A 26,035-nucleotide genomic window follows, 5' to 3' on the forward strand; every position below is an offset into this window, starting at 1 on the left:
TGTGAGGCAGCAGGAGCCAGGAGAGGTAGATGTTCCCAGGGGCCCGTGGTCCATCAGAAGGGAGCCTGAATGAAAAGGGAGGAGGAGGAGAAAGGTATAGAGAGTGGACAGTGAGAGTGACACAGTTTGCAGCCAGCTGACTTCCTGGGAACTGTCAGGAGCCCTGAATTTTGAGAGCGTATGTATGGAAAATGATGTTGTAAAGTGAATTAGCTCATTATAATTTACTCAAATAACACATACACGTGTGGAAAATTATAATTCAATTTCGGAAATACATTTTAATTTTCAAGCTTATACTATAATTTTGATAAAGTCCCTTATGGGCTTCCATATCTGTCTATGCTTCCAGTTACATGGGAATAAACTAAGTTGCTTATGTGGAGATGCTCTGGATGTAGCTGTCCAGTTTAGGAGTAGACGTCTGTCGATATTAACGTCTGCCACGCGCATGCGCAATGACCGGAAATGCTTCGCGCGGTTTGCGCCTCACCGACTGTGAACCTGTCAAATAATAGGTATCATGTCCTGATTTTGATATTCAACATCACAGTAAGTAAATTAGCGATAACACAAATAATAAAGTCCGATATCGTATCCTGTACGATGTATGTTTACGGTGCTCAGTGCCTCCTGAACATTAACTCGGGAAGCAAGTCAGTTAACAGTAGAGCTAGCTAGCTAACGCCACCGCTGCATTAGCAGCAGATATATTTAAGCTAACGTGATTTGACTGGTTAGCGAATGTCCGTAACCTATAAAGATTGACGTTATCTTATGGCAAACTAAATGTACATCAGCAGTTATGTATTGAGCTAAAGTGACTTTAGGTTTTACATTTGCTAATGTTAGCCAGCTAGTTTAACTAAATGATTAGCATCTCACTAACGGTTTGGAAAACGCTCCCACTGAACCAGTCAGAGAGGTCACTGCACATGGAGCTTGATGGACTGCCTAACTAGCCTAACAAATGACATCATGATGGCATTATCCTAGTTTTAGATGAGGTCAACTCATGTTCAAGTAACGTTGATGTTCGCAATTGCCTTCACAGTCACTTTGAAGACAGTAGAGTCCAGCAACATTAAAGAATGGCACAGGTTCAGGTCTCACAGGTGGGAATACAAACCTTATCAAAACTACTGTCAATTATAGTCACGTCACTTTAACAGTTGTCGTTCAAGTTATAGGGAAAAGTTAACTTTGATTTACCCTTCTCATGTGTAGTTGGAGAAAGTCATTGAGGAGGTGTTAAAGAGTGGGGATGTCCAAGCACTGGATGTGTTCCTGCAAGGGGGCATACATGAAGGGATGTCCGTAAAATGTGCCCACCAGTTTCTCACCAAATTGGATAAGCTTGTCAGCAGGGTAAGATGAAGCCAAGCACTCCCACTGATATGCCATGATGCTCTGTTGCTTGCAGGTTCATTGATGCCATGTTTGTATTGTTTATGCAGAGTTTAGATCAAAAAGATTCCAAATCAGCCAGTTTGGGTTTTGCTATCCTGTACAAGTTTGGGAAAAACCTGAAACTACCTGGTGATCGTGAAGGTCTGTCAGGACTAATAGCACAAGGCCTGCTCAAAAAGATAAGTATACATGTATTGCATACAGGCACAAAGTGTATAAGTCTTCTATAAGTAGCTGTACATAGTAATTAATTGAACCTGGTTTTGCGCACATGGTGCAGTGGTTTGAGAAATGCAGGCAGCTGTGGATCCAGTGTGGCCCGCAGTGGGATGAGATCTTGTTCAACCTCTCTGAGGACTTCTTTGATGCCTTAATGGTGAGCTAATGTAGAACAGTAAACCACTCTTTGTGTAATAAAAGTACTGTTACTTGTACCACTCACGTTATTATAATAATGTAATATCATCATAATGTAAAACAATTTTTGCTCCTCTCTTTTACAGGTGGTTCATGAGTCATGCAAAGAAGGTACACTCTTTGTGTCTCTCCATCCTTAGTACAGTTGTGCCATCTTCAATTAGCCCTTTTTAGGACCCAAGTTAAAACTTACATGCTTTTAAAAAAAAAAACATTATTTATTTAAAAAAAGTTGTAATCTTAAAATCACCAGTATTTCTTGAATGTTTTTGTTTGTTCCACAGATAGGAAATTGTTAAATTCTTTTTACACAAATTTGTCATTTTGATCCAGCTATCCATCTTGCTATCCCTCTTGTACCATTAACATAGCTTTTAGGTTATTCTGTTCCTTATAGAATAAAAGATTGTATGAACAGATTTGGGAGGAAAATACTGAGATTCATCAGACAAGGCCAGCTCCTTAGAACCAAGTCAAAATGTCAAAAAATGTCATGATGTATATAAGAAACTGCTTTGTCCCTATTCACAGCATTGCCACATACATATTTTTTTGCAGGAACACACAAAATCACAGAGTCCTTCCTGTATCCTGTTGGTCAATTGGCAGTAGACCCCAGAATCTACGTCCTGATCCAAAAAGAGGTTTGATAGGCTTTTTTTGGAGTAGCATTAAAAATCTTGAATCATGTATTTGCTCTTAAGTTACCATTTTAATAATGTTCCAACAGGCTATTCAGAAATTTAATTTAATTCTGGACAAAATCCCTGTGGAGCTCAAGCGAAAGAAGAATATCCTAACATCACAGGAGGCCTCAGATATTATGTAGGTCATAGTAGTTTCTTCATAGTAAGAATCACTGTTACCCTTTTCAACGGTATACACATGCTCTTGAACTTTTGCTTGTATCATATTTCTGCAGGATCAAGCTGGCTGGTCAGATAATAGAGGGTGGTGGTAAGTTTTTTTCTATGAATATTACCATTTCTATTCTCACAAAAAACATATGCAGACATAAAAAAGGTACAACAGTTTGTTTGTGTCAGATTACGACTTGCAGACAGCCCTGATGGAAGGATTGTGCAGAATGGCTACTCCTGACCAGAGGAAGGAACTGGCAGATCGATGGTTCAACATGCAGCACATGGCCAGAGCATTTGTCAACATCCGTGATTCTGAGTTTGAGACGGTAAAAAATTGTAATTTATCCTAGTGCATCACCTTTGCCTCTCATTTACATTTACATAACATTACAACAGCTGCTCAGCTACAAAGAATTTAATGTTAATGTGTGTGATTTCAGGATTGTCGCAAGTTTCTGAACTTGGTGAACGGGATGCAGGGTGACAGGAGAAGGTACACAGATACCATAGCTCAGCTAAAACGCTTCCCCAAACAGGGCGTGGGGAACTTTAGGTGTCATTAGGGTTGCCACTTGAAATAGTAATATATTGATTTAACTGTTTTCTCAAAGAGTCTAGCACAATGAGAGAGTGAATAAGAGTGTTCCTCCTCTATCCCCAGTGGTATCACACACCTAGATATGTAATTCTTTACTAGCTAATTTTTTAACATTATCTTTTCATTAAATTCAATGAATGTACAAAGTATTTGGGGTGGGGGATGTCCTTGATAGGACAAAAGTATGGAACACATGAATGCACATAACTGTATAACAATGTCCTCTCTGTGCTATAGAGTATATTCCTACCCTTGTTTGGAGGTTTATCTGGGCAAGTATGAGGTCAGTGTCAACAGGATTTCTATGTTTACAAATTGGTACAATTTAGTCCTTTTAAGCCTTAAGATAGCTTGCATGTAAGGTGAAATGTTACATGATGTATTCCTCAGTGTATTAGGAGATGCGTTGAAAGGATTGTTGTTATGGTTCCAGCTGCTGATGCCCAGTGATGAGAAGCTGGAAGAATTTTGGATTGACTTCAACCTCAGGAGCCACAGCATCTCCTTTTACTTCTCTTTGGCTGATGAAGAAGCACAGGTACCTCAAGATCATTAATGAAAGTAAAAATCTACGAGTGCAGCATTTAGATTATCAACAGGAGATGTACAGTGTATCTGTTAGAGCCGAACATAATGTGGTCTCCCCTTCATTAAGGAGGGCCAGTGGGATACTATATGCATCAATAAGAATGAAGTCAAAAGCTACACTGTCACAGGTAATCAAAACTTTTAAACTTGTTTTATGGCATTCCATGCATCCATCCATACATGGATAGAAAAATAGCACTTGTCTGTCAAACCAGAGGCATTTTGATGCATGAATGAACTTGATAGATCTATGTTTCTGGCTTTAGTCAGAAAACAAGCATAACACATTAACCAAGAGCGCTAAACTTCATGAAGATAATATCCCCATTTGATTTGTATGTGAGTACATTCGTTCACATTTATGTTTGTGTTTGTGTGTAACCATAATACAGCGTGTTCTTTATTTCCAGAGGAGGGCAAGAGGCACATCTTGCAGTTAAAGCTGTCGGAGGTGCTGGTCATGGGTGCAGTGGAAGGATCAGTTCTTACCATCCACTTCAGCTCCTCCCTGGACATCCTGCAGGCTGCTCGTAGTGTCTATGGACACAGTAAAAACAAAGTAGGCAGTGGCTTATTCTCTCCATCCTTATAGGAGGCCACAATATCAGTAAGAATATTTATTTGTCAGTTTGCATTAACAAACAACTCTTCCTATCAGGACTTTGTGGGAAAGAAAGGCACATCTGTAGTGAAGACTACAGTTAAAGTTCTAATGGAAGAGAACAGCTCCCAGGTAAACAATGGTCTGTTAACATATTGACACAAATTGTCAAATACAAGATGTAAGTTGTGTTTTATAAATGGGGTATGGCCGAAGACAAAACATCTCGTGGCTGATGTTTGTGTTTAGAAATCAGGTCTTTTTTAATGTGATATTATTGTATCAGAAGCACATTTTGAAAACAGCTTCCTCTGTGCAAACCAGCTTTATAGCTGTGAATTGTGTGTGTGTGTGTGTTTACAGTATACTTCATGTCCCTCTCCATGCAGGTTGTTCCAGAGAGTCAGGTGTCCCATGGTGAAAGTGAGAAAAGCACTGCCCCTTACCCTTTGCCTGCCCCGTCTGCACCTGTCCAGGTGACACAGCTTTGTATGGTATATTAAATCAAATATGAAGAAGTTAAGAGTCCTTTAGCAGAACACATGGGTTTGTCAATGACAGCTGTCTTTTGAAAGTTCAGTGAGCTCATGAACTCACACAACCAGACTCCCCAGTTCTTTTATTTTTGTGGTTACAGTGATTAATACTGATGACCTATTTCATGTAACAATACAGTACATACCCTCAATATACTTTATGCCTATAACTCATCAGTAGATTCTTTGAGAGACAGGATAAAGGATAGTGAAGATTACTTTCTCAAGACTGTTGTGGCTTTGATGGACTTCAGTTGAGACTGTGCACAAATCTAATTACTCTGCTATCCTATGTTATGACTGCATTGAAAAAAAAACCAAAATATAATTTAAAAAGTGTAATTGTTGGTTACAGTTCCACTGTGAAAATATGCACTTGACACTTAGCTGTAGATCACTCACTGAAGCAATGGCCAGTAGGGGGCGTAGATAGCAAGGGAACTAACCATATCAGGTTCAAGTATTTGCTCTGCCAAGGAGTCATGATCCACAGTGTGTGATCCTGTACTATTAGCTTAATGTGGAAGAGATTCCTATACATATGAGGTCATTTGAGATTCACAAACACAATCATTCTGATTCTCCCTCCAGACGGTGACCCCAGCCAAGATGAGGATGTCAGAGTCCACCACCTTCATCAGCAGCAGTGGAGGAGGAAGTGTGCACAGTGCCCGTTCCCTCTCTGTTGTGATGCCATCAAGTAGGTGACACTAGAAACCGTTTAAATTTCTGTCACATCAGTGTCAGTGTTATTGTATTATGTTGAATGAATACAGGGTCAATAGTATAATACTCAAACATTTATTTGCATTAAATCTGTTTTACTGAACTCTTTGATTACATGTTTCCTGTTACAGTGCCTCGTGGACTTTATTGGTGTCCAGGAAAGTTAAGCAGTGTATTGTTGACCTTTGATTACAAGATAAACATAAAACAACATACACAAATTTAAGTGTACACTGTTTTTTTAGATCACATTACTGTGTTCCTTAGTTGGGGAGGAAACCGCATAGATATTAGTAGGTCGCATCTATTGAGAGATGTAAACTAGTTAAATAATGATAAACTAAACTCAGATGTCTTGAAAGATTTTTCTTTTTTTTCCAAAACATTTTTTTCATATCTTTCATTTCACAGTCTCCGTTTGACAAATTCATTCTTTACAGTGTGTCAACTTAACATCTATCAAGATTCTTGTCATATCCATAGTCACATCCACAAGACTTGTGGTTCAAACCATTCCAGGCAGTTGTAACATCTGATGGGAAGCTCCTTATGAAATTTCTGTTCTTATTTTCTGCAAAGAAAGTGAAGATACATTTAAGCAAGGCATGCAGATTCAACTCTCAACTATGACAATGTACTCTTCTCCCGTTTAGATACGTCAGCCAAGGGTAAAGGCAAGCCATCCCTGGAGATGGTTCGTTCTTGTGATAGGAAGGGTGACTCTTACCTGGGAGAGCTAAGGACGACTGCTAAGGCCTTCAGTCATGGCACAACACCTAACAACTCATTATTAGGTAGCATGATAGAGCAGGTATGAGACCTACTTTATATGCTACTTGAAAAATGTCATATTGTCTTTGCTTTTGACAATTTGCTTTAAATCATGGTGTCTGTCTTAGAGTGATATGTCTCTCCAGAGCACGGCTTCCAAACAGGCCAGTAAGAATAAAGATGGCAAACACAAAAAGGTATAATCACCAAATTATTATGTTTATAAATAAGTTTAGCTAGTATGTGTTGTCTACTTTTATTTTACTGTTTTAAGTATATGATCATGTGACACGATTGAAATATAAACACAGCTATATTTCTTTTCAATCTTTCTCATGATTACATGTATTTATTATTAAATTTAAATCTGGTACCCCAAGGCCCAGATAATGTTTGACACTATTGGTCCCAACCTCCCCACCAAATAGGATTTCTATTTAGTTTGACAAGGAAATCTGTATAATTTGGCCTGACAATCCTGTTTTGTATGTTATTTCAGTGGAAGGAAAGCTGTATTTGCAGAAATTACAGTATAGCATTTTGTAACATTTGATGTCTCTGTTTGTCCTACAGAACATACCACTGGCAAAAGCAGCAGATATGGTTCTAGCTGGACAGGGAGAAGAAGAGCCGATAGGTATTGTATCGCTACAGTTACTTGACTTTGGCTCAGCCCAAAAATAGAGTTACATTGTTTTTCTAGTCTTGAACTCACAACTCATCTTTTTACCTACAGAAAATAGTTTTGTGCCTGATACCCAACCCAGAAGTAGCAGAAACACGTAAGCACTATGACTGCCATCAGAGTAGCCAATGCTCTGTTTGGTAATGTTGTGTGTATTTGTGTTAATGCATTATGACATGGATATCTGAACATTTTTATTTGTTTAAAAAATTAGATCCTCTAACTGGAGCAAACTGTCGGTTTCTGAAATGCTAATGATGCCCACACAGAAAATCGTTTCTCTGCCAAGACCTGGTAAGCAAAGAGGTCAACAGATATCATATAAGATGTCACTAAATGTTATGCATATTAAAAGCTAGTACCACACACACAATCTAGCTAGATAAAGATGTATGCCATCTAACTTTTATTTGGTTTTGAATTATTTTATCCCTTTAGAGCCTCGTTCAAGTTTGTCACAACAGCAGGAGCACCAGTCCTCAGCACAGAGATCATCAGTTCCACTTCACGGCCCAATCACCCAAAAGCAATTCCACACCGAACTCACCCAACGCCTGAAGCCATTCCTCAGCAAGGGGAAGCAGGATCTTGCACCTCAGGAGCCAGCTCTACCCCAGGGAAAAGTGTCTGAGAACAGAGAGGGCTCTAAAGACAGAAGCTCTGTGGAGCGGTGTGTTCCTAAAGAGCAGCAGGTTCAAAGAAATCGCCTGGTCAAAGGGACGAGCAAAGGCCAGATGTCACTGGAGGCCGATGCTTCTCCAATCAAAGCCCCAGCCACGACCAAAGCTGTGCAGGAGAGAAGACCAGCCAACGTAAAGGCTGAAACAAACAAGGCCCCCTCAAGCAAAGAGAAGGTATGAACTCTGTAGGCTTTAAGTAGCTTAATGTCCATTAAAAAGGTTATTAATGATGTATATCATGACTCGCGCACCTTCTACTGTCTCTACTCAGAGAGATGTAGAGCTTGCAGGCAGCATGGTGAAGCTCATCTCCAGCCGGTATGAGTCCACAGCAAAACATACGACAGAAAATATCCCTCAGAGCTGGAGTCCTCCTTTGATCAACAGGTATACACGATGATGATTGTTGGGTTACATTTGGTTGTAAATACACACACTGCTTGCATACATGCCACTTATTGACTGTTTGTGTTTTAGTAATAGGCCGATCTTCAACATGAGCTGGTTATCTACTGTTAAAGTAAGTGATCACTACTTGGTTTATGGTGAGCTGTAACTTAAAGTTACTTTACTCCTGCTTGATTTACTAAAGGTGATCTTTATCTGCTAAAGAAAGAACTATCTGGAGCTGTGAGCCTAAAGAAATCAAACAACAAAACTGCAACAAGCTATAAAAAACAGAGGTAATTTAATTTAGTTTAATTGTTTGGATGTTTCTGTGGCTTTTAGTGCATTTTAGGATGTATTTAATGCCTTTTTTCTGTTACACAGAAAAGACATTTATGAATTCAGCATTGATGCACCTTTGAGTATTTGGGTAAATATTACTTATGTTATTGTATATCATTAATAAATTATACCTGGGTTATCGGTATGCCAGTGTAGTGTTTAAAGTCTGTTTTATTGCTTTTTAGGGAAAGGACAAAACCTTCAACAACACTTCTGCCATATCGAGCAGGCACGTCTGACAATTGAGAATGGCCTTGGGGTTTATTTGTCATGAAATATAACCTGTGAAACAGAGGATTTTGTCTGATTTCATACTCCCCATATTGTTTTACAGTAGCATCCATGACTCCTCAGCATTCCCCAGCACAACCAAGAAAGGACAACCTGTGGCAAAAGTATGCTTCCATCATAATTCATTGTTTTTTTTGTTTTTGTTTTATTATAGTTGTGTGTGTGTGTATGTGTGTGTGTGTGTGTGTGTCTGTGTCAGTACTTGCTGTGTGTGTCCTTACATGCTTCTGCTCCTGTCAGGAAAAGGCAGTAGTCACACTAAAAAGTTGAAGACATCTCACTCTCTCTTTCCATGCATCAGTCTACCTGTCTTCCACTACTTTGTGTGTTGCAGGTAAATCGGCATGTGAAGAAACATCTGTTCAGTGACTCAGACACAGACTGTGCCACGACAGAGGTCAGCTGGCTGAGGGAGTCGGGCAGGAAGCCCAAACCCAAAGTTACCAAATACTCCAGACAGGCGCCTGTCAAGCCCAACGCTGTGTCACCTCATACTTCATGTAGGCAATTAAAGCCACACGTTCATGCTGTCGACACTCTCCCATCCATCACATCACATAAACACAGTCATAATAGGATTTATTTTCTTGCAGATGAATCTCCAGAAATACCACCATCCCCTCAGAAACTTGTAAATGGCAATACCAAACCCAATAAGGTAAGGCAGTATTGTTGTTTTCAGTACATAATGTGCTTTGAGCCTGTGATGCACTATCCCATTCAGCCACAGTGTGTCATTGTTGTTTAATCAGAAGAAGCCTGATATGAAGGAGAGAGTGGAGCAGCCAAAGAAGACAGTGAAGCCAGCAGCAGCACCTAACAGACCAAATGGAGCAAACAGGAGGCCTCAGAGAGCTGCAGCCATCTCTACCAAGAGCTACAAGGAGGCAGACACTGACGAGAGCCAGTCAGAATCAGAGGAGCCTCCTGTTTCCAAGGCAAAGAACTTCCCTCTATCTTATGTCATTTTCTCTTTTTTAAAGAGTACATGAATTGTTTAACATAACATAGTTGTTATGTTATCGTGAATGCACGTTGATGAGACAAAGTTTGTGCTGATCAGAATATATGATCTCCATTATCTTTCTGAGTTACTAAGTATTGTGGATCTGCTTATACCAGGTACCATTTTGGCATTTTGTCAATGAAAGTAATAATAAGACCAGTGTGATCAAAGTCAGTATTGCAATGGAGCAATCCAACAAATAATGATACCATATTTCATGCGGTCAGAATTTGCAGTACAGTTAGTACTGTACAGGTAGTACACATGAACAAGTGAATGGTATATTGTTTGAAGGCCAAGTACTTGGTGTTGAGCACAGTTCAATTAAATGTCTTGAGAGACGGCAGTTAATTACAGTGCTGTTGCAAATAGAGTGAAATCATACTGTCTTTGCCCACTAATAATAGTCCTCCTCCATCGATTATCTGGAGCATGCTGAGAAAACTCACAAGGCTGCTCAAGTGATGAAGAAAAAGACTGCCAGCCATCAACCAACCAAAAGCTATATAAAGCTGGAGAGAAAACATGGCAGCAACCAGTCAGAGTTGGTGTCAGAGCCGAATCACCAAATCTGCTGATTTCACATGTCTCAACAATACATATCAACCGCCCGCGTTTCTACCTGGAAGTGACTGTTGTTGTTAGTGCGACGTCTTGGTGATTTGGTCTATACAATCAATCAGAGCTCACAGTGCTCACAACTCCACAGATGGATACAGTTATTCTCCAGGCATCATATATTGTTTTCAAAGCAACAAGGATAGAAATCAAATTCAAATTAAAAAAAAAAAGTGTTGTGGCTGGCAAGTTTAGCTACAGGCAACTTTTCTCAACAAGCTTTACATTGTTGACAGACCACACATCATCTACCTTACTGAGCTCTGTGGAATATACAAAACTTCTGGTAAGTAGCTGATTATGTTGTGTACAGTGTGAACGGATAATATGATTTTTGAATGTGGCCAAACTGATCATCATCTTGGAATCATAGTTTGTATGAATACCTTCTTGGTCTCTCTGCTAACAGAAATGTTTTGTTGGCCAACAGGGGAGAAATGAGAAGACCTGTTTAGAGGATCCTCAGTTAAAGAAGAGAAAAAGCACCTCCTCCAGGAGACTGGACAGCAACAAGCAGTCAAATCTGAAAAAGCCATCTGATCTCAAGGTGGGAGAACAGGATTGAGCACATCTGGTGATACTAGATTTATAGTATTGATTGATTGTTAATGGTCCCATTTGGAAAATTCTAGTTAAATTCTGCAGAGATTCTGCAAACTTCTGCTAATAAATATCATCAGCATAAAGAAAAACCTAGCTGGTGTAAAATGTTATAGCAGTTATGAATAGCTGGTTAGATTACAATCATTGTTCCCAAACATCCATCTAGATACAGCATATATTTAACATTGAAAGTGTATCTTTTGTTGTCTTAAGTGTAGTAAGCTGGCAATGAGCCATGGTCTTGAAAGTGAATGGGCTTTGTGCTTGTTGATCATATATAACGGAAACACTGTTTTTCAGCAGCAGAGGCCTGAGAACGTTGTTCCCGAAACTTCAAAGTTCTATAAGAGAAATGCCTCGCCTGCCCAAGAACAGATGAATGCATTGAAGGATTCCTGGGCTGCGCGCCAGACCTCTTTTCGTCCGTGGCCTCCTTCTATCGAGAGGATGAGATGTAAGACTGTGGAAAGCCACTTGCCGACATCAGAGTTAGATAACAGTCATTTGACTCCTTTGACATCAGCTAATTTCTGTTAGATATTTCATGCTGAATCAAATGGTTTGTTAATTCCATCAGTGGCCACATTACTGAATAACTTTTTTGCCACTTTGGCTTCTAAACTTGTTTCGCGTCACTGACGAACATTGCTTTTGCTCGAATCTCTTAAGCAAAGTAGATTGTGTAGCAATACAATGTTTGGTTTTCACTCAATTTAGTGACACTGCATGTTTATTTAAGTAGCTCAAGAATGAATGAAGGCACCCATCTTTGGAGATTGTTCAGACTGACCCAGGGCCTCGCTTCATTTCAGTCAAGTCCTTGTGTTAACAAAAAGCAAAGAGGATTCAAATTTGTCAAATTTATAGAATATTGTTCACCTAAAACCCAAATTGTACTTTCTTTATTTGGCCTGCTCAGTTTCAGTCATGAGATACTTTGTATTAAAGCTGTAAAAGTGTTAAATGTGTAATAATGTTTGTTTGCACTAGATGTGTTTTCACTCTCACTGCCTTTATGAGGAAAGTTTTAAGACCGTTACATAAATGACCCTATTGCTCTCCAACCTCTTCACTGTAAATTGATATTTAGAAAAGCATGTATATATTGACCTTCTATTCTCTGTGCAACTTCTGAGGCCAGCTGTTTGAACATCTGTGCTTATTTTGGACCCTCACAGCTGCCGAGAGGTCAGCCCCAACCTTGGGTTTGACCTGCTCCCCTCTCCTCACCCCGCGGGGATCCCCACTCCCTGCCTCCCCTGACCCTCCATGCCAGGACACCCCCTCGCCAATCCTGCTGCTACCCAAACCTCGCTCTACAGTCAGCAATAAAGGACACTTCAAGCCCTCCTGCTTCTACAGTGCAGAAAAGAAGCACAGCTCAACCAAGACTCAATCCATCCAGTCTGGCCCCTCTCTCCCCTCACTGACCCCTGTAGGTCAAACTCTAGCTGGACCTAGTGCAGAAGAGGTAAAACAGCACCTCTCTGACACCTTATGTAGGTCTTATCATCACGTGTGGATATGTGCTAAAGGTCACAACAACATTCAGAGATTTCAAGTGTAGCATAATACCACATGGATCCCTTTCACCCCAATACATCTCGGCCATGTACTGAGAATGTTATGGACTTCTTCGGTTCTAGCGACTGGTGGGGAGTTCCCTGGTATTTAACATCTTTGAGTGATTCACACACCTTTACACTTCTTGAAAGTCATTGACGTCACTCAGCAGTCATGTGAGAATGACTGGAGTGATGTGAATGGAGGTGTGAGTTATTAGGTGACTGAAGGCCTTCATAAACAGTAACCTAGAATGTAAAGACGTGGGTTTGTGAGCTAAACATTGCTGGTTGAAATTCCCATACCAGCTGAGAAAATGTGGTGTAGAAGAACTGTTTTTGAGTTTTGAGTTTTTTCTTGAAGCTGTTATATGTCATATTGAGTCTCAAACTGCTCCACCCTCAACTGCCAACAGTTGTCAGGAAGCCATTCACATGAGGGTAAATGTGTGTAACCAGTCTAAATTCAACGTTCCCTGATATATACATTATGTAATTATGTAGATAATGTTGGAATTGCTCATGATGATCTGACTGATTAAGTGGCATGATTGAAATGACCTAAATAAGTCCAGTCAGTGCAGATAATAGCACTCCAACACTTCATCTGTGCCTCTTTAATGCATCGTAGAAAAAGTCTTTATCATTTTACTGTCACTAATCCATGACAGACATGGTGATTAGATACCCACTAAATCACTTGCCATATTTCCTCTTGTCTATCATTTTCTCATCACTTTCTGTCCCTCTTCTTTCATGTTTTTGTTTCCAGATTAGTCCAGTCCAGCAGCCCTCACCACCTTCATCTCCAGTGTCTCGGCCCACTGTGCCCCTGTTGACATCTACACTGCTTGAGCTGGACAAGGTGTCTCTGCCCTCTCCTCCTCAGTTACCATTCCCTGAGGACACGGTCAACCATGGCCAACATTATGGTTTTAGCATGTCCTCAATATCGCAGGTTTCGCTGAGCGTGTCATCCACCAAGTCATCAGTAGTCAGTATAGGAGTTAAGGACAGCCCCACTGCTGTCTCGTCTATCAAAGCAGAGGTAGGTTTTAACCACGCTTGCTGTTTTATGATCGATTGATTGTAATGGATGGATGGATGAGAGCACTGAAAGAGCATTAATGAGGAACTGAGTTATTGTAATTTTTAAATAGCTGTAGCCAAACAAACAACTAATGCATTACTGTCCATCCTGACAGAAATCACCACCTTCAGACCGAGACCCACAGCATGCACAGCACCTTCATATCTCAGGTAAAAGACCTTTCGTGTTCATATCGATGTCTTACTTGCTACTGTCTGACCCAAAGCTACCTCATCTCTTCCCATAAATAAGGTTACAATAGTGTTATGAGTCCAAATTTCCCCAAATGGGTCCCATAGTCAATTCACAGATCTGTTGTAGAGGAAATCCTTGAGTTAAGAAACAGTTGTGTACTAGAAAATGTATTTAAACTGCTGCTTCTTGTTTCAGGACCCAGTCGCAAGCGCCGCATTTCCTTGTCCAGCAATTTCGAGGAAGACGTAAAGGAAGAAAGGAAGAAAAGCAAGATGAGGGTGCAGCGTTCGCCTCGGATGAAACCCAGGAAGTTGTTCAAGTCCTGTAAGACATGTTAGTGGTACTACAAACATCATTCTAAAACTGAAAGCTGGGACACATATACTCGATTTAAAACAGTACAAAGGCACCCTTTTTTTCAGTTTTACTTGGCATCGCATTCAGTGTCAGGTGGTCTGTCAAAGAAAGGATCTTGTGGTCCAAATCCTAGTCTGAACAGCTGTCTGTTCAACATTAGAAATTCCAAAAGCACAAAGGTTCATTTGTTTTAGAATAAAAGGCATGTAAGGTACATTTTTTACGTATTAGATTGTATTCAACAACCAACAGAAAACAATTTCTGAAGTAGTGTTAGAACATGTTTTTTTATGGTCGGCCTTGTTGAGATGCGCATGCAGTGAAGATAATTGTTTTCAATGCCTTCTTTATAATTTTGGATGAAAATCATATTTGCAACCTGTATATTTCAAAGGATACATTTGTTTTGGTAATCAACAAATTTGACTCCCTGACATTATTTCCTGTAACGGATCATTGGATGTGTCTGTCATACAGTTGTTGAGGTGTCTGCTGACAGCCATGTGAGCCAGGTGTTGTCTTCTTCCCAAACGGTGAGCTCCAGTCACTGGGAGGCTGATGTCGGGGATGAAGACATGGACATGGATGAGGATTCAGATTTGCCAAAACTTGCTGTAAACCCGAGTAACCTGTGCCAGCAATTCAGCTCTGAGCTAAAGAAGAAGTTCGAGGTTGGACATACACATACAACACACATATAAACAGTCACCAAGGCAAGAGAGTACTGACACACAACAGTATTAAAAACTAATGAAACAATGTGTTTTGTATGAGGTATGGTACCAATGTGTAGTTTTAAACTTAATGTATTATCACAACTTCTCTTGAGCACATCACATCATGTGCTTTGTTCTCATAATCTTGACCCACTGAAATGTTGAACATGATGGCCTTACCGAACCACTGTCTACTAAATGTGTTTGTAGAACCGTTGTCAGATGATGGAGGTTTACAACAAGCAGTCTTTGAAGACCGTCCAGCAACATGTCTCCTCGCTCAACATGCAAGTTACCAAATACAGGTCAGTTAGTATGTAATTGATGTACACATTTGACTTTTGTTTTCCATTGACATATAGCTTAATTTGATGGCTGCTTACCCTCCAATGCGTTTGGTGATAGAACGACCGCACAATCCACAGTCAGGAGTCAGTGTTCTAAGTTTACTCTGATAGTACATGAGTACTCTTCAGTGTCCTGTCTTTCTGCAATCTGAAAACACTCAACTTTTTGTTAGCTTTTTATTTTAGATTTCCACTTTGCTGGTTTATTCGCTCTTCTCTTCTCTACAGGACTCAGAGGCTTGAACGGGTTCAGGAGGTTCTCTTAGAAGAGATCTGCAAATTGGAGCAGGATGACACTGTGCTGAAAAACATGGAGAAAGACCTGGCTGTATGCAACTCTGTCTTAGTCTCTCTCTCCCTCTGTCTATATGTCTTTCTAATACACACACCCTCTGACTGTGTAACCTTTCGGGGGAGAATGTGAAAAGTAATATCATTAAAAAAACAAATATGCAATCATAGAATATTCTGGTAAATGAGACTGACTTGAAACTAACTACTATGTGATCTGTTCTTCACGTTGATTTGACCTTTTAAGCATTTGGTTTCTGTCCTCTCACAGATGTACTGGAAAAAGCAGAGCGTGGCGTTCCATTCTTACAAGGAGCAAGAAATCAGGAGGTGAAATTTAGGCCTGTGTGTGTGTGTGTGTGTGTGTGTGTGTAAGCACTGAAAGAGCCATGTTGTTAGTCTTATGCTGTTTTCCTGCCACACTCTGATCAGTGCTGGTGCCACAGGCTTAAACCCATATGCTTCAGAAAAGGTTGAATAAAACACTTGTTTATTCATCGAAGCATGGATTAAAAGGATTAAGCAGAAAATATGTTTTTTCCTCAGGCTTATCATCATAAGCTAGATATGCTATTTTTTGGAGGGATGTGGCCGGCCCTTCTTCATATGACTAAGCTGAATTCACTGATGTTTATTCAGCAGGCTTTTTCCTACCAGTATCCAGCCAGGCCCCGCTAAGGGCCATCCTATCGGGAGAAAATATAATAAGGTTATTGTCGCTTTAAAAAAGGAATGAATGGCCATGATTTTCCTGTTAAATTTAGAGCAACCAAATTTAGAAATTAATCGATCCACCTTTTTCCAGTTCCAGTCCGATATGTGATTTTGGATATCTACTGATACCAATACAAGTTTCTGTCTGGCTTTTTCTGTGTTTCAAAACTAAAATTTCTCCAAAATAAGTACATGATGGGTTAGCTAACTGTTATTAGCACACTCAGTTACAGACCCATGTTACATCACAGCAGGGTCCTGGTCCAGTGGCCCCACCTGCATGTCAAACTCACAGAATTCTAGGAGACAAAAAATATGGGGACTACTGGATATCTGTGTACAACTGTTGCTAAAAAGGAATGTAAAAGAATAGTTCACCCACAGATGAAAGTTCAGTCATTATCTAATCACCATCATGCTGGTGGAAGGTCAGAGGAAGTTTCTTAGTCCTTATTTTCTGGAGGTTCACAGCAAACCAGTGTTGCAGCATTGTTCTCGACAACTGAAGAAGACGCGGACTTGTCTTAAAATGTAAAAAAAACAAAAAACAAATTGAAACATGAAATGACTTCATACAGCTCGTTACCTGAAAAAGTTGTTGATTAGTTATTTTACACTTAAAACAAGTCATCGTCAATTTCAGTTGTTTAGGAGAATGGTGCTTAAAAGCTGTTCTGCTGTGAAGCTCCAGAATATTTTGTTGACCACAAAACTTCACCCGACTTTTCCATCAGCATGCAGGTGAGTAGATAATGGGTGAACTGTTCCTTTAATTGTTTAATTTGTGCTACAACACTTTGGCTATGGGCTTAAAATGTAATTACTATATTTTTTTTATTTATAATTCATATTTCAGAAAAACAGACTATGGAAAGGCTCTGTGGGGTCAGCCCAACATCTTATGAGAGAATTGCGTCAGTTTCGGGACCCACTTGCAATATTTGATAAATTCTGTCCAAACTCTATCCAAATCCATCAACATGCCTCGCCTCTCTCCATGCTATGCATAAGAAGTATGATATGAGCAGTGTCCTGTCATACAAGCCAATAATATACAAAGAATAATAATAATAATAATAATATATAAAAAAGACAGATTATGTCTGATTTTGCTCAAAAACAAGTTTTTTGAGTTGACCCCATTCATTGTTTCCTCTGTCTGTATACAGTGTGAAAAACACTATGTATATGTTCCTGCTGCTTCAGTGATTCAGAGTGTTTGCTGTTAGATGGGTGCGCTGTGCCTTATTTTTGGCCATACAGCACAGATGTTATGCGACATAATGACAGGACGTGACGAGGCGAGGCCTTCCATTACACAGAATTTTGTCAACGTCTTTAGTTCTTTGTCATCTTGCTGGGTAGCTCCATCTGGACCAAAATGCACAAATCTGTAGAATTGATATTTCAGATCCTTGCTTCCATAAACAGACTTCCTTGTAGGCGTTGTGCTTTATAAGACTTTGTTAGAAATGTGTTGGCTTCTTAATCACTGACATCTTCTGCAGCAGGTTAGTGTGGACTTTCACATTGCTGAGACATGATGAAGTGCACTTTTTAACTTAATAATGTGCATTTAATGTTTTCAGTGTTTTCCCTTGAACCCGCCCTATCTTTACATTTCCATTACCTTTATCTTGTGTGTTCTCCCACATTCTTCGGCTGCGTGACTTTCTGTCTCCTTCCCTCCAGAAACGAGACCCTGTCCACAGCCCTCCAGAGTAACGTGTGCCACAGCGTGGAGTATGAGGAGAGACTATTCACGTCCCAGGTCTGATCCTCAAGCCTAGACTTCACAGCTGACATCTAATGTGTTGTCATATTGTTGCCCAAGTGATAGACTTCTAATTAGCTGTGTGAAGCCAGAAGATCAGAATGAGGAATATTCATTCACAGTTCATCTGTTTTTAAAAACTAGAACATGTCACCTCTGCCTGTCAACCTGTCTGTCCAATCGGTTTTCGCTGAGTGTCCTTAACAACATTTTGCTTATCTCATTGTCTCATGTGTCAACTCATCACCTTTACCGTTTGTCCTGACTGTGTCATCTTCTAAATTTCCACCCCTCAAACCCTGCTGCTCTGTCTGTTATTCACAGATGTGCCTGATAAGAAAAGACATGAAGTCAGTCCAGGACAGACTCCTCAGTCAGATGGTGAGTAGACATGACACACAGGTCAGCGTGGACTAGAGCAGAAAAATTAGGCTGGTTTTCTTTCTGTCTTTCATTTAGTGTCCTTCACTCTGTCAACAGAACAACAAGCCTGTACTGTCCTTTGAAGGCTTGTACAGAACATACAGTACAGTGTCGTGAGAAAGTGTTCGCTCTGAAAATAGTTTCTTTCCTGAATGTTTCTTTTTGTGCTTGTGTACTTTTTTGTAGCAAGAGGGGGAGATTCGGAGTGTGAAGAGCAGTCTGCATGCTTTGTTTTTCCCCTGATGGAGCCAGGTTTTCAGCTGAACAAAGTCCTGCCAAAGGTCTCTCCACTATAAACAAGGTTGTGTATTTCACCACACCGTGCACACTGCGCTGTGTACTTCAGCTCTGCTGATTTCATTTCAAAGTGTTTGCCTCAAGTGTTGATTTTTCCAGGTTCTGCTTTTATTTAGTGTTTATTCTGACCTGGATGTGTTGTTGCTATTTGTTTTTAATAGAAATGTTATGCTGATATTTATTATCTTGTGAAATCTATAAATTCAAATATTTTTAGCGTTCTTTCAAAGTAAGTACAGATAATATTTGTTGTCCATGCCTTAAATGTTCTTGGCTCTGTGATGTTTTTGTTGTAAGTTTCTGATTTCTTCATGTAGGTAAGTTAAGTTGAAAAACTAAATATTTGAAATGTTCAATCTATCACTTGTTTTTAAATAACCTCTTTTACCTGATTGAATAAACGGTTTGAAAAATGAGAAAAGCCATTCTTAAAAAAGACCTTGTATTTTGAAGACAAGTAGTGCTTACAAAGGTTATTTCTCTTTTCAGTGAAGACATTGACGGTCTCATTCAGATTGACATACTGTATGTACAGTTAATATCAAATTCATCCCCGAACACCACCTTCCCTAGACTGCACAGTCTTTACACAGTCCAAGTGACACATTATTCATCAGTTAAGAAAAGGTGAAGCTGGTCACATGCACAACTTCCTCCCACTACACGGATTCACACCGCCTTGTCAAAGGAGTCCATGAAATAGTACAAAAAAACAACACTGACTGAATGACAAGATTGTTTTTTTTCTCCCTCCGCTCTCATCCTGAGAGTCAGAGGCTCCACCAAAGTCCTCTTCCACCAGCCAGCTTCCATGTGGCGACGTTCAGTAGTCTCCAGGACACACTGCCGCAAACATTACCGTCATCTTCTCTCCCACACCCGCGCCCTCACACCGCTGATATGATAGTCGAGGGTGCTGGAAGAATGCTAAAGACTCGCTGAAGACGAAGAGGCTCCAGGCTCTTCGAACTGTCACCGCTGAGCAGCTTCTAGCAGCTTTGGAAAATTTCTCAGCTCAGCATTTCTTCACAGAAGAAACTCCCTGCTTTCATGGTCGGTGGAACCTGCAGAGAAAGGACATGAGGAAGAACATGAGGACGAGACCGTGTGTGAAGGGGAGAAGTACAAACCGTGAGAACAGAGGGTGCCTTTGTCATCAGCTACGAATGCAGCTATTAATCAGTTCCGTGGAGCTATTTTTAGCCCAGCCATTAAACGCTTTGAGGGGCTGGAGACGTACTCGCATCCAATCCCTCCCTCTGGGTCACTGTTACAACTCACAACAAGGACCCCCGCTTTCCAAACAAGCTTAGCCAAGGACACCGTTCCATTTTATCATTTCTCCCTGCATGGCAGTACGAGCTCTCCAGAGGACAGCCTCCCCCGCCTACCCCCATTTAGAAACACTCCCATCTATCTTTAGCTCCTCGGCGCTCTATGGAAGAGCAAGGAGAGCTATATTTAGACCATTGCTGCCAAGAATACAGCACGCATGCATTTCCCAAACACACAATACACACGCATACCCTCAGAATACTGACCTCGTTAGGTGTTTGCTTGAGGCATGCACTTCCATCTCGGTGCTTTTAAACTCATTCAGCTCTTTTCGGATTGCAGCCTGTTGAGAAGAGGAAAAAACAACATTAGTGTGTCCCTAAGTACGTCCTAAGCCATCGCGGTGCTGCAACCTTTGAACAGCAAAGTGACAGCAGGAGGAAGAGATAATATGATCAGTCTAAAAAAATAAAAGAGAACCAGGGATTTGGGGAGATAAGCTGATAACAGCTACATGCAATGGGAATAGTCTTGATGAGCAACAGATCACAGAATTTGGGGGAATTTTGTTATCAGACTGACCCAAATAGTGAAGTGTTAGTGATAAGTCGGGTCATGACTGATTTGATGGGTCATAAAGGCTGGGGCCGCAACTAAAGATTATTTTCATTTTTTATTAATTTATCAATTGTTTTCTAGTTTAATTGATTAACTGTTTGGTCTGTAAAATGTCAGTGAAAAATGTTGATCAAGATATTTAGCTAACTGTCCTAGAGGAGTAAAGAAACCAGGAAATATTCACATTTAAAAATCTGGAATGAGAGAATTTTGTCCTTTCTTTTCCTAAACAAAATACTCAAACCGATTAGTCGATTATCAAAATAGTTGACGATTAATTGACGACGACGGCTGTTATTTTCAAAAACAGTTTCTTCACAAACACACACCTTGTCAGCTGCCGAGAGCCGAGTCCAGGGCTTGTCTGCTCTCCTGTCATAGTCCTGAGCTTTGGCCACCTCCACATAGTCACTGAAGCGGATCAGAATCTTTCTGTCTCGTAGCTCATCTACTGTGGGCCGCTGGTTGAGCTGGAAACACAAGAAATTAAACATTTAGAGCCGGCTGCCATTCAATGGGAACTAGGTTTGTGTGCAGTTGATACTGTTGTGGGTGTTACTTCTCATCAGACACAAGTGCTTTTAAATAAATGGATATTTGTACCTTTCTGTTTAACCGCTGTTTGATCTCCCTCCTCTCCTCTTGCTCTGTCTGGTCGTTTCTCTCTGGGAAAAAGAAAACAGACAACATTTAGACTTTATATCAGCAAGTCCATTTTATAAAAAAAAAAAAAAAAAAAGATTATGAGCATCATCACCATTCAGGTTGTTAAACTGATGTAAAGTGTAAATGCATGTAATCCCTGAATCCCTGCACAGACTGAGCTCCTGCAGCTTCAGCAGGTTGTACAGTGAACAGAAGGAATGTGCACTCATGCGTCCTTCTCTCCTGAATAATGTACCACACCGGGCGATCTGTGCTATTATTCATGCACCATCCTGCCCTGTCTTGAGTGTTTTCGATCAGAGATGAATTCACATATATATTTTTTTTTAATTGAATACAGTAGTTTGGAAAGATACATTGGGAGTGCTTGAACTTACGTTTCAAGATGTTCCGACTCTCCAGCTCCTCCACATTCGGTCTCTGGCTCAGCCTCCTGCGGAGAAACACCAGAACCACGTTTTGAACCATTTTTTTTCTCCAATCCCCGTCCCTGTCCTGTCCTCTTTAAACCGGCTGTAGTTTCTTCACTGTGCGCGTTCTCGAGAGGAATCCCCTATGTCTCCATCTCGCATCCAAACCGCGGCTGTGTTGTTTCGGCAGAGGCGCTCCCCACATCTGGAAGAATAGTCGAAGAAGCGCGATTCTCCGGTGCTGGAAGAATTCTCCACCAAATTAGATTTCGATGTCAAGATGCTGCATTTCAGGTGCAGCTGCCCCGGTGCGTTTACTGTCCACAGCCTCTGATCCTCTGTACTACCCTCTCCGTCTCGGACTACAGGCGCTTTTGAACTGGGTCGTGATGTGCTGCCGGGGCGCGACTCCCCTAGTTTCCCTGGTTACTGCATGCATAATTTGCAGGGGGCGGAGCTTAGCGGGCTCCCACTCACGGCATCCCCAACCTCCCCCTGCTCTACACTGGGCTACTGGCACACTCATTTCAGTCGGGTTGCACCAGTTCATTTTATTTTTAGTCACGTAACAGACATTTTTTTTTTTTTGGAGGAGGTGAAATAATCTATTTCAAGCAGGGAGTAAAACAAAAGATTGGTAGATCGATTTCCTTTTTAATGATCTGATGCAGTTCCAACATCTATTCTTGCTATAATCAAGTATAAACGTTCAGATCGCAGTACTCCGAGCCGTCACCTCGCCATCAAAGCATCCAAAAGGTCTCCCAAATCAAATGTTTTCCCGGAGTCCCCTGTGCGTGTGAACTATTCATACTCTTTGTATAAATAATAAATGTAAGCTGCACAACGGGGCTCAGCTCCAGACAGCATGCGGCACGCCCAACAGCACACCTCCAGAGGTGGAAAGGACAGAGCGGGGCAGAATGCCACCACGCAGCAGGACTCTCTTTATCCCCTCACCCAAGATGACCCTGGACACTTTATAGTTCAAAGTTAGGTCACATGTACTGAGACCTGGACACCTACAAAGCAAGTGGCCCAGTGTGTGCCACGCGGGTAGATGGGCATTGAATAGCTTCTAAACTGTGTTGGTACTATAATTTGTGTCACAACGGATGCCAGCATTTAAACATAGAAGGCATCAGTAGCCTACTTTGCTGCGTTATGTAATAAGTGTTTGTCTCAGGTTTGTTCTCTGCTTCAGAGGAGCAACGCTGGCAGAGGAGAGAAACTGAAGCAGACTTGTAGATATCTTTACATAACGAATACAGGTCAGCAGCCAGTCTGTGTTAATTACCACATGCGTGACTAGACATCCAGCAGAAGAATGAGGAGTACAATAGACTTCGCTGACTCCACAAGTGAAGATTTAAAAAGGAACAGAAACACAAAAGAAAGTTATCTCAAGCACTTTCAGTGTTTTTGACATAATCAGAACGTAGGGATTTTATCTTTTCCTGTTTTCATTTGTGTCCTCTTCCTCTATCTTTGATGAAAAGGGGAAGCCTTTATAGTTTTTGATCAAATCAGGGATGTCTCATCAGGAGGAGCATCACGACCACACTTCTCTGGCCACACGACTCCTCGCTAAACAAACAGAGAGACAAAGTGTTCCCAGAGCTCTCACGGCGCTATTACATTTTAAACAGATGAAACAGAAAATCACTTCCAAAGCCCCAGTGAATACGACCATCCAGCGTGTTATTGACCCGGTCGCTGAGTTGCTTAGCAACAACACACCGTATCTTTGAGACAATGGAGTCCTCTCGCAGAAATTCTCACTTCTCCCTAGCAACACACTAATGTGGATTTCACTATCACACACAGAGCAGAGTGTGCTGTACACAGACTGTGGCTATTTTTAGAATCACACCACCTTCTTTTTTTCATGCTTGTCAGCGAGCTGAATAAACCAGAGATCAGTGTCAATATTAAACATTATTCTAGTAACACAGTCAGGGTTTCTTCTTTGTGAGATAAAAATCAAACCTCACTTCTACCTGCTGCTCTCAGGTGACACATGAGGGTTTATTTGGGGCAGTGGTGGAATGCAAACCAAGATCATTTACTCAGGTCTGAATCCAAGGCACTTGTACTTAAGTATCAGTGTTTTTATGTCAGTTTGTACTTCTTCTCTACTACATCTCGGAGGGAAGTATAGTGGTTTTTACTCCACTACATTTGTCTGACAACTTTACTGACTTGTTGCTTTTCATGTTATGTTTTTCATACACTTCCTTATCCAGTGAAAATCATGTATGTTCAAATGTGGTGATTTGTACCTCTGCCAAGGAGGTTGCATTTTCACCTGCTGCCTTTTATTGGTTTGTTGGTTGGTTTGTCAGCAGGATTAGACAAAAACTACTGAACGGATCTACAATCTATCTACGTGAGTCGGCAGAAATGTTCACAGACGAGGTGTCGTTTTAAAATGTTATTCACGTTCGCAGACTTTCTTACTCTCTGACTCACTCCTGGAAGTTATAGCGACAGGTGACCAAATGAAACGCACCATTAATTTGAATAAGCTCATTGATCTCTCTGGGTTTGAAGATTATTGGAAACATTTGGGATAATGTAAGTACATAAATAACAAAATAGATAATAAAGGTCTGGTTATTTCAAGACGTTTTAATGTATAAATGTTACATGTTATATCTTTAAGTATACGTGTATTTATTCAAACTCGCCTCTGTCCTGCCTAGTGTTGTCTAGTGCTTCTGTTGTATCTGTTTCTTCTTTTCTCTGTTGTTATGGTCTGCTGTTGAAATTTATTTTACTTGTTAAGCACTGTGTGACCTTGCGCATGAAAGCTGCTATATTAAAGCAACACTATGTAACTTTAAAAGTCATTCTGGAGAAAGATAGTCAATGGTTGAGGCGCATTCTCATTGTCAAATGCCAACGCTTCGGGATAACGGTTCATGTCCGACGCCGAAGACCCAACTTGGTATTTGACGAGCGTACCCCACCACTTGCCCAATGTTAGCTAGCCACCACGACCCTGCAAAGGATAAGTGTTACAGATGATGGATGGACTGAAAGAGACACAACAATCTCCTATCTTTCTGCAGAAAGTTACATATTGTTGCTTTAAATAAAGTTACTGTTTCTAACTCAGTGGACTAGTTTCACAGTGTGGTATGAGTACTTAGTAAAGGATCCTGAATGCTATTTCCACCAGTGATTTGGGACAGCCGAGAATATCACAACACACACTGACTCACGGCACCTCCACTCACTACATCCGTGTTTAATTGCTGCAATAAGGGTTTCATAGGTATCCCCCGGTATAATAACACGGTGACGCAGAAACGCCTGCTGTCATATGGGGTTTCCATTTGCTACCCAGAATGTTCTGTAATAAAGCGAGTTAGAATAGAAAGTCTAACTATGCCAGCCAAGGGAGGAATGAAAAATCCAAACAAAGGAGTAAAAAAAAAAACAGCGAGTGGGTGGCAGAGGCTTTCAGTCAGGCTTTATATCAGCTGCCAACTGTGCAAGGAGACAAAAATGGCCATTCCCAGCATTCTTCCTTTTTCAAGTACAGTAGCAGCCCCCCCACCTGCTCCTCCCCCCCTATTATTTCTACTGATATAACTCCCCAACAACACATTTGTGGAGAGGAGGGAGCGCAGGGGGGGAGATGCATTATTGAACAGTGTCAGCGGCTAAGATTAGAAACAGTGGAGTGCGGCTGCAGCACCAGTGCCAGGCGGGGAGCCTCTAAAGATAGAAAGGTCATCAGTCACTGACACACTGGACAGACAAGGTGTCATTATCTACCATAAGCCCAGGTGCTGTTTTCTGCTTGATCGGCAGCAAATGTAACAGTAGGTTTTCATTGGAGCTGCGGGTGGGATGGTGAAATAATAAAAAAAAAAGAGCTGATTGAATCTGTGGTGGGAGTCACCCGGAGAAATCCAGAGGAGGAGTGTGTGATGGATTGTTTTGTCATTCAGTATGAATTCCCGGTGGAAATGAGCTTTTTTTCTCCTCCTCTTCACCAACTGAGCTATATTTAGCCAGGATTTCCTTCCAAAATGGTGCAGTGTGCCTTCAATGTATTCATATACTGAACCATAGGATGAAAATGCATTTTCTTGCATATGCTTGACACTGTGGGTGAAGGAATAATATTTAAATAACCTATTTAATGCAGGCAACAAACTTGAACT

At 40.8% G+C, this 26,035-nt stretch overlaps 2 protein-coding genes across 12 annotated transcripts in view; one reads left to right on the top strand and one right to left on the bottom strand.

The window, feature by feature from the left end:
• The first annotated feature begins 424 nt into the window (after positions 1–424).
• Positions 425–19,313, top strand: sycp2 (synaptonemal complex protein 2). 9 transcript variants are annotated; one of them, XM_084367959.1, is made up of 46 exons: positions 425–518; positions 1,055–1,115; positions 1,228–1,368; positions 1,458–1,589; positions 1,682–1,786; positions 1,914–1,938; positions 2,386–2,471; positions 2,558–2,652; positions 2,750–2,784; positions 2,874–3,016; positions 3,131–3,183; positions 3,526–3,571; positions 3,722–3,826; positions 3,944–4,004; positions 4,287–4,435; positions 4,535–4,609; positions 4,867–4,953; positions 5,605–5,713; positions 6,393–6,550; positions 6,639–6,707; positions 7,084–7,147; positions 7,247–7,292; positions 7,410–7,489; positions 7,634–8,049; positions 8,147–8,262; positions 8,353–8,395; positions 8,488–8,558; positions 8,647–8,692; positions 8,790–8,833; positions 8,939–8,999; positions 9,230–9,395; positions 9,489–9,553; positions 9,648–9,833; positions 10,929–11,066; positions 11,423–11,576; positions 12,301–12,593; positions 13,457–13,732; positions 13,890–13,944; positions 14,165–14,302; positions 14,804–14,997; positions 15,253–15,347; positions 15,618–15,717; positions 15,952–16,010; positions 18,087–18,165; positions 18,493–18,549; positions 18,778–19,313. In XM_084367959.1, the coding sequence occupies exons 2-46, from the start codon at positions 1,092–1,094 to the stop codon at positions 18,832–18,834; spliced, it is 4,797 nt and encodes a 1,598-aa protein (XP_084224085.1). In that variant the 5' UTR covers positions 425–518; positions 1,055–1,091; the 3' UTR covers positions 18,835–19,313. The 9 variants fall into 9 exon arrangements, with proteins under 9 accessions (XP_084224085.1, XP_084224084.1, XP_084224090.1 ...); XM_084367958.1 differs by having other exon boundaries at positions 441–552; XM_084367964.1 differs by having other exon boundaries at positions 441–552; positions 14,165–14,293.
• Positions 19,314–26,035, bottom strand: part of phactr3a (phosphatase and actin regulator 3a) — a 35,821-nt gene continuing 29,099 nt past the window's right edge. For all 3 annotated transcript variants that reach the window (XM_084367969.1, XM_084367970.1, XM_084367968.1), the window contains exons 8-12: positions 21,825–21,880; positions 21,385–21,446; positions 21,111–21,251; positions 20,430–20,506; positions 19,314–19,952 (exon numbers count right to left, since the gene is read on the bottom strand). In XM_084367969.1, the coding sequence (XP_084224095.1) occupies positions 19,937–19,952; positions 20,430–20,506; positions 21,111–21,251; positions 21,385–21,446; positions 21,825–21,880 (352 nt within the window). In that variant the 3' untranslated portion in view covers positions 19,314–19,936. The remainder of the gene's footprint in view (positions 19,953–20,429; positions 20,507–21,110; positions 21,252–21,384; positions 21,447–21,824; positions 21,881–26,035) is intronic.

The sequence above is a fragment of the Pagrus pagrus genome, assembly GCF_965226575.1.
Source record: "Pagrus pagrus genome assembly, chromosome: 11".
Classification (NCBI taxonomy): Eukaryota; Metazoa; Chordata; class Actinopteri; order Spariformes; family Sparidae; genus Pagrus; species Pagrus pagrus.

Bases quoted from the DNA above. Each gene is read 5' to 3' on its own strand.
- sycp2 (XM_084367959.1), top strand. From the start codon at position 1,092: ATGGCACAGGTTCAGGTCTCACAG. The intron at 3,827-3,943 runs GTACCTCAAGAT...CCCTTCATTAAG, and splicing joins TGGCTGATGAAGAAGCACAG to GAGGGCCAGTGGGATACTAT. The intron at 18,166-18,492 runs GTCTGATCCTCA...TGTTATTCACAG, and splicing joins AGAGACTATTCACGTCCCAG to ATGTGCCTGATAAGAAAAGA.